The 8,149-nt window shown below is 41.8% G+C and overlaps 1 protein-coding gene across 1 annotated transcript; it reads left to right on the forward strand.

The window, feature by feature from the left end:
* Positions 1-4,772: 4,772 nt before the first annotated feature.
* On the forward strand, positions 4,773-7,224 carry LOC118880362 (60S ribosomal protein L23a). The gene is made up of 2 exons (XM_036824023.1): positions 4,773-4,782; positions 6,697-7,224. Exon 2 carries the CDS (start codon positions 6,710-6,712, stop codon positions 7,178-7,180), a length of 471 nt encoding a protein of 156 aa, XP_036679918.1. The 5' UTR covers positions 4,773-4,782; positions 6,697-6,709; the 3' UTR covers positions 7,181-7,224.
* The last annotated feature ends 925 nt before the right edge of the window (positions 7,225-8,149 follow it).

Raw genomic sequence — 8,149 nt, forward strand, 5'->3', positions numbered from 1 at the left:
GAAATTTCTTCCTCCTAAAGGACGTCATGCCTCACCCGTCACTCATACGCGGGCATGTGCTGCCCCCTGAAGACATCTATGGCACTAGCTGGAAATCAGACCTGTTAGCCCAGAGCGTTAGTTTCCCCTCCACCCCCAGCCCCAGCCGCGACCCCCCAACCCCTCCCAACCCCCGGTGGCGGGGGGGGGGTACCCAAGAGGCTCCCTGGCCTGCGGAGAACCAGCCATCTGGGTCTGCAGTGAGCAGTGGCCATCTGGCTCCAGCTAAAACGTTGTCAGGAAGGAATATGGGCCTACTGTGGAAAGAGCATCCCGCTTTCCGAAAGAACCTAGGAATATAGAATCTTGCATGAAATCCCTGACTTTTCAAACTTGGCAAGCTAACTCGGTTAAAAAAGAAAAACAAAAAAACCCACTCTGATGGCAGGCCCATGAGTAATGTATACAATGCTTTGTGCAAATTAGGAAAAAACACGCCTCTGGGCAGATAAAGCAGGGGAAAAAAAAAAAAAGCAGTCAGTGCATGTGTGCCAAGTAAAAGGTACTTCTGGGCAGTTGTTCCCTGTGCCAGGCGCTGGGTTTAACGAGGGCGTCCTGGCCGGGGTTCAGCCTCTACTTGCCCGCGGGCTGCGCGCTGCGCGAGGTACATCGTGCATAGCTGCAGGCGGGTCTCCTTCGGCCGCCAAGTCAGTCTCTACACGCCAGATTCTGCCCCTGGGCCTCCGCGGGGGGCGGGACGGGGTCGGGGGTGGGGGGCAGATTCACAAACTCTGGGTGATGGAGGAGGGAGCAAGAGAGCTGGGAAGCCAACAGAAATTGCAGGCCTATCCTTGCTAAGGAGCCATAAAATTTTAAAATAGTTTTTCTACACTGTGTCCCAAACTTGCTCTCAGTGGTCCTGGGGGGTGAACGGTGAATCAGTTGGCGAGTTTATTTTAGACAGCATTTTTCTGAGGTTATTGCACTCTGTATGTGAGGAGGATGTCTTTCTGAGTACACTTCATCTATGATTATTTTTAACATGTTTCCTCTATTGGTCTAGTATGGATCAGATCCCTTTATAGAAATTATTTCTAACTCTGACAACATCCTGAAAAGATGTTGTTTTACAGATAAAGATACCAAGGCTCAGAGAAGTAATTTTTCTGCCAAAACCAGCTAGGAACTGGCTCTGTTCTGGGCTTCAGACTTCGGTCTGTCACTAGGAAGCTATTGCTGCCCTAAGATGATATGATAGCTCTGTTACTTCTGAGATTCCAAAGGCTTTAGCTTTTCTCCCTAATGGCACCTAATCAAGATCTGTGTTATTCAAGTACATGATGCATGGAAATCTCCTATTTGGTGCCTTCTCCCTCCTCCTTTTTATTTCTTGATAAACGCAAGAACAGGGACTTCCTTGGAGATCCAGTGATTAAGACTCTGTGATTCCAATGCCGGGGGTGCGGGTTCGATCCCTGGTCGGGGAACTAGGATCCCACATGCTACATGGCCAAAAAAAAAAAGCAAGAACAGTTCTTTTACCAAGCAAAGGATGCATCTGTGTAGTGTATAATTTTGAAAATAACAACATCACCAGATGGACATATCCCAGTGAGTGTTGTTCTTTCAAAACACTGGGTTGCTATGGTGATTAGAGACTTATTCCAGCCATACTGTCATCAGTCACCACCTTTCTTCTCTTTTGGAAGAAACTTCAAAGCCAGTTTACAAACCATTCAGAGAAATCAGGCTCATCATTTCAGTGGCATTGATGGTTTTAAATGTCAAATGATAACATCCAGCTTTTCCAGCCACTCTGTCCATCAGATTTGACTACAAATCACTTGAGGCTATTTCCAAAGCTTAGGTCCAGTCTCAGTGGAGTTAGATTTGCCTCTTGAGAATATTCCGGAGAATATGCTGGAGGTGTTTAGATTGTCTCCAAAAGAGAACTTCCAAAAATATCCTGAGCCCAGCAGTACCATTGGTTAAACGTGACTTTTGAAGGGGACACATGCATTGGGGAGTGGACAGGTCCTGACAAGCTGATTAAACTAAAGAGTTAAGGTGGTGGGCAATGTATACATTTCAAGTCTAGACTTAGGAGTCAGACAGACAGGATTCAAATCTTCCTTTTACCACTTACTAGCTGTGTAACCTTGCACAGATTACTTAATCTCTTCATGTCTCAGTTAATGCTTTTGTAAAGTGGAGATAATTATTGAATATGTAGAAGCTCCTACAACAGTGGGTGGTACAGAGTAAGTGCTATTTAAGTGTTGGCTATTGTTAAAATCACACATAGCACTTTATAGCATCACCTCGAATTATAAATGTATCAGGCAAGATCCATAACAGGGCAGACATTTTCTATAAGTGTCATCACCAAACTGTAGTAATAAAATGTTCTTACGTAGGATAAATAATTTTGTTTGGTTGTTAAAATCAAAGTGGAATTTACCACGTCTAAAGGTTCTCTATCTAAATACATTGCATTTCACATATAATCTGTAAAAAACTCGAAGCACTATGCTGTACACCTGAAACTAACACAATATTGTAAATCAACTATATTTCAATAAAAATAAATAAATAAATAAATACACTCCATTTCATTTTACATCCAGGAATCCCAAATGAAAATAGAGATGGCTGGTAAGGTATCACAACATCAATAGCTTGAAATACCTGTGGCATACTGGCAAAATATTCATCCAACCCATATCTCTGCACCTTTATGACAGGAACATAATCTTTATGCAGTGCAGTCCATCTTTGTGCAGCTTTGGTTGCTGAAAATTCTTCCTGATACGAAATTGAAATCTCTTTCCCTTATCATTCCTTCTCTCTGAAACCCCTTGGAGCCCTGTGGAACAAGTCCTATTTCTTTGGAGGTCATATTCCTCGAGAGAATTTTCTTTTCAGGAGAAACAGCCTTAGTTATTGTAAGCCATTTCTCTTAGGATGTGGTTTTTTATCCCCTTACCCTATTTATCTCACTGCTGTCAACAGGCCTTGATTTCTTCAGTTCCTTTTAAGATGTAAAACCCACAAGTGAGCACAGTCCTCCAGACCATAGAAATGGGTCTCCCTCCTCACTTGGTGAATTGTGCTTTTATGAATGTAGCCTGGGAACACATTCATTTTTATTTTAGTTTAGTCCTTACTTTGACAGCATACTGCACACTAAAGTGCCAAAAGAAAAGAACTGATTACCCAGAATCCTGTATCCAGTGAAGGTGTCCTTCAAGATGAAGGGGGAAATGAAGTTATTCTCAGAGGAACAGAAAAAAACAAAGAGAATTTGTCACTAGCAGATCTACACTAAAAGAATGGACCTAAATAAACTGATTAAAAGACAGATATTGATAGAGTGGATTAAAACTACATACAGTCTACAAGAAATTCAATTCAAATATAATGGCATAGGCAAGTTGAAAGTAAAAGGATGTAAAATGACATATCTTGCAAACATTAATCAAAGGAAGCAGAAGTGATATATTTATATCATATAACATAGGCTTCAGAGCGCATAAAATTATCAGGGACTGAGACAAATGTTATATAATAGTAAAAGGGTCAATCCCATGAGAAGTCACAGCAATCCTACATGCCTGTGCACCAAACAACAGAGCGGCAAAATACGTGAGGCAAAAACTAATAGAACTGAAAGGCAAAATAGACAGATCCAGAATTATAACTGGAGACTTCAATATCTCTCTCTCAACAGACTGATAGAATAAGTGGACAGAAAGTCAGCAGGGTTGTAGAAAAACTCAATATCACCAACAACCAACAGGACTTAATCATCATTTAAATAACAGATATGCTAAGGGCACTAACGGAAAAAGTGGACATTATGAAAGAACAGATGTGTATGTAAGTAGAGAGATGGAAACTCTAGAAAATAGTCAAAAGGAAATGCTAGAAATCAAAAACACTGAAACAGAAATGAAGAATGCCTTTTTTGGGCTCATTAATAGCCAAGGAAAGAATCAGTGAGCTTGAAGATATGTCAATAGAAACTTCAAAAACTGAAATGTAAAGAGAAGAAAGAATGAAAAAGATAGATCAGAATGTGTAAGCGGACTTCCCTGGTGGTGCAGTGGTTAAGAATCCGCCTGCCAATGCAGGGGACATGGGTTCGAGCCCTGGTCCGGGAAGATCCCACATGCTGCGGAGCAACTAAGCCCGCGTGCCACAGCTACTGAAGCCTGCACACCCTAGAGCCCGTGCTCTGCAACAAGAGAAGCCACCGCAATGAGAAGGCTACGCACTGCAATGAAGACCCAATGCAACCAAAAAAAAAAAAAAAAAAGAGAATATGTAAGAACTGTGGGGCAATTACAAAAGGTATAACATATGTATAAAGGGAATACCAGAAGGAGAAGAAAGAGAAAAAGGAAAAGAATAGATATTGAAAATGATGATGGCTGAGAATTTTCCAAAATTAATGATGGACACAAACCACAGATCCAGGAATCTCAGACAACACCAAAAATCTGCATGTAATTATCAAACTGTAGAAGTGGTGATCCTTTTGTAATGTATAGGAATATTGAGTCACTGTGTTGTACACCTGGAACAAAGAGTGTTGTAGGTCAATTATACTTTAATTAATAAAATAAATAAATACCATACTATGTTACCATAAATGATAAAATAGGGTGTATTTACAGACTCATGTTTAAAACATCTTTTTATTTTTATGAATCTCCTTTATACTTTTAAATACACATTAGCTAAACACCATGGTATTTTATTTATTATTTATTTATTATGTTTTATTTTTTTTTGGCTGTGTTGGGTCTTCGTTTCTGTGTGAGGGCTTTCTCCAGTTGCGGCGAGTGGGGGCCACTCTTCATCGCGGTGCACGGGCCTGTCACTATCGCGGCCTCTCTTGTTGCGGAGCAGAGGCTCCAGACACTCAGGCTCAGTAGTTGTGGCTCACGGGCCCAGTTGCTCCGCGGCATGTGGGATCTTCCCAGACCAGGGCTCGAACCCGTGTCCCCGGCATTGGCAGGCAGATTCTCAACCACTGCGCCACCAGGGAAGCCCATACCATGGTATTTTAAATGCTTGCTATTTAGTTAAAAAATGTCCAAGTATCTCTTAATATTTAAACTTAAGTTATGAAACTGTAAAGCAATGACATGTGCCAATGACATTACAATTAAAGCCTTTCATTATCAAATTAAAAAAAAAAACTGCAGAAAATCAAAGACAAAGAGAAGTTCCCCAAAGAGGCCAGAGGCGGAGTGGGGGAAACACCTTACTTTTAGGGAAACAAGGATAAGAATTGTACTGACTTCTCTTCAGAAACCAGGCAAGCAAGAAGAAAGTGGAGTGAAACATTTAAAGTGCTGAAAATAAAAAACATTAACTTAGAATTCTGGGTTCAGTGAAGTAATCCTTCAAAAGTGAAGGAGAGGGCTTCCCTGGTGGCGCAGTGGTTAGGAATCCACCTGCCAATACAGGGGACACGGGTTCGAGCCCTGGTCCCGGAAGATCCCACATGCTGTGGAGCAACTAAGCCCGTGCGCCACAATTACTGAGCCTGCGCTCTAGAGCCCATGCTCTGCAACGAGAAGCCGCCGCTCTGAGAAGCCCGTGCACCACAACAATGAGTAGCCCCTGCTCTCAGCAACTAGAGAAAACCCGCGTGCAGCAGCGAAGACCCAGTGCAGCCAAAAATTAAATAAATGAATAAATAAATTTTAAAAAAAAAGTGAAGGAGAAATAAAGACTTTCTCAGATAGGCAAAAATTGAGGGGATTAGTAAACCTACCACATTAGACCTGCTTTGTAAGAAAGAAGTTCTTCAAGAGAGAAGGAAAATGATTTAATTCAGAAACTAAGATCTACATAAAGAAAAGAAGAGCATTAGATTTACTGTGCGATTTTACATCTATGTGGAATCTAAAAAACAAAACAAGTGAACACATGTAACAAAACAGAAAAGAGTCATAGATACAGAGAATAAACAGGTGGTTGCCAGAGGCGATGGGGGTGGGGGAGATGAGTGAAATAGGTGAGGGAAATGAAGAGGTACAAACTTCCAGTTACAAAATAAATGAGTCACGGGGATGTAACATACAGAGTGGGGAATATAATCAATAATAATGTAATATTTTTGTATGGTGACAGATAGTAACTAGACTTATCGTGGTGATCATTTTGTAATATACAGAAATATCAACTCACTGTGCTGTCCACCAGGAACTAACATAGTGTGGTAGGTCAATTATACTTTAAAAACAAACAGATTGGGACTTCCCTGCTGGTGCAGTGGTTGAGAATCCACCTGTCAGTGCTGGGGACGCGGGTTCAAGCCCTGGTCTGGGAAGATCCCACTTGCTGCGGAGCAGCTAGGCCCGTGTGCCACAACTACCGAGCCTGCGCTCTAGAGCCCATGAACCACAACTACTGAAACCAGTGCACCTACAACCTGTGCTCTGCAACAAGAGAAGCCACTGCAATGAGAAACCCGCACGCCACAGTGAAGAGTAGCCCCCACTCGCCGCAACTAGAGAAAGCCCGCGTGCAGCAACGAAGACCCAATGCAACCAAAAATAAATAAATAAATAAATTTATATAAAACAATATAAAAACAAACAGACAAACTCATAGGAAAAGGACCAGAGGCAGGGGGTAGGGGGAGGGCGAATTGGATGAAGGCAGTCAAAATATATAAACTTCCAGCTATAAGATAAAAAATACTTTCACAAAGATGGCGCCGAAAGCGAAGAAGGAAGTCCCTGCCCCTCCGAAAGCCGAAGCCAAAGCGAAGGCTTTGAAGGCCAAGAAAGCAGTGTTGAAAGGCGTACACAGCCACAAAAAAAAGAAGATCCGGACGTCACCCACCTTCCGACGGCCCAAAACACTGCGGCTCAGGAGGCAGCCCAAATATCCTCGGAAGAGCGCCCCTAGGAGAAACAAGCTTGACCACTATGCCATCATCAAGTTCCCCCTCACCACCGAGTCAGCCATGAAGAAAATAGAAGACAACAACACACTGGTGTTCATTGTGGATGTCAAAGCCAACAAGCACCAAATTAAACAGGCTGTGAAGAAGCTCTATGACATTGATGTGGCTAAGGTCAACACCCTGATCAGGCCTGATGGAGAGAAGAAGGCATATGTTCGACTGGCTCCTGACTATGACGCTTTGGATGTTGCCAACAAAATTGGGATCATCTAAACTGAGTCCAGCTGACTAATTCTAAATATAAAAGTTTTCACTATTAAAAAAAAAAAAAAATACTAAGTTTGGGGGCTTCCTTGGTGGCGCAGTGGTTGAGAGTCTGCCTGCTAATGGAGGGGACACGGGTTCAAGCCCTGGTCTGGGAAGATCCCACATGCCGCGGAGCAACTAGGCCTGTGAGCCACAACTACTGAGCCTGCGTGTCTGGAGCCTGTGCTCCGCAACAAGAGAGGTCACGATGGTGAGAGGCCCGCGCACTGCGATGAAGGGTGGCCCCCGCTTGCTGCAACTGGAGGAAGCCCTTGCACAGAAACGAAGACCCAACACAGCCAAAAAAAAAAAGTACTAAGTTTGTAATGTACAACATGATTAATATATACTTAACACCTCTGTATATTATGAAAGTTAAGAGAGTAAATCCCAAGTGTTCTCATCACAAGGAAAAATTTTTTTTTCTTTCTCCTTTATTTTGCATCTATATGGGATGGTGGATGTTCACTAAACTTCTTGTGATAATCATGTCATGATGTATGTAAGTCACATCATTATGCTGTACACCTTAAACTTATGCAGTGCTATGTGTCAATTATAGCTCAATAAAACTGGAAGAAAAAAAAGAAGAGCATTAGAGAAGGAATAAATGAAGGTAAAATAAAATCTTTTATTTTTCTTGTTCTTAACTGATCTAACACCAATTAAAAGACAGAAACTGACAGAGTGGATAAAAAAAAACAATATCCCACTATATGTTGTCTATAAGAAACTTACTTGAAATATAAAGACACAGGTCAGTTAAAAGTCTAGATATTCCATGCTAATAGTAATCAAAAGAAAGCTGAAGTAATAATATTAATTTCAGATGAGGCAGACTTCAGAGCAAGGAAAATTATCTGGGATCTAGAGGGGCATTAAATAATGATGAAAAGGTCAATTCTCCAAGAAGACATAAAATTCTTATGCACCTAA

Source organism: Balaenoptera musculus, chromosome 14 (genome assembly GCF_009873245.2).
Source record: "Balaenoptera musculus isolate JJ_BM4_2016_0621 chromosome 14, mBalMus1.pri.v3, whole genome shotgun sequence".
Taxonomy (NCBI): domain Eukaryota; kingdom Metazoa; phylum Chordata; class Mammalia; order Artiodactyla; family Balaenopteridae; genus Balaenoptera; species Balaenoptera musculus.

Coding starts and splice junctions, on each gene's coding strand:
- LOC118880362 (XM_036824023.1), top strand. CDS start 6,710: ATGGCGCCGAAAGCGAAGAAGGAAGTCCCTGCCCCTCCGAAAGCCGAA.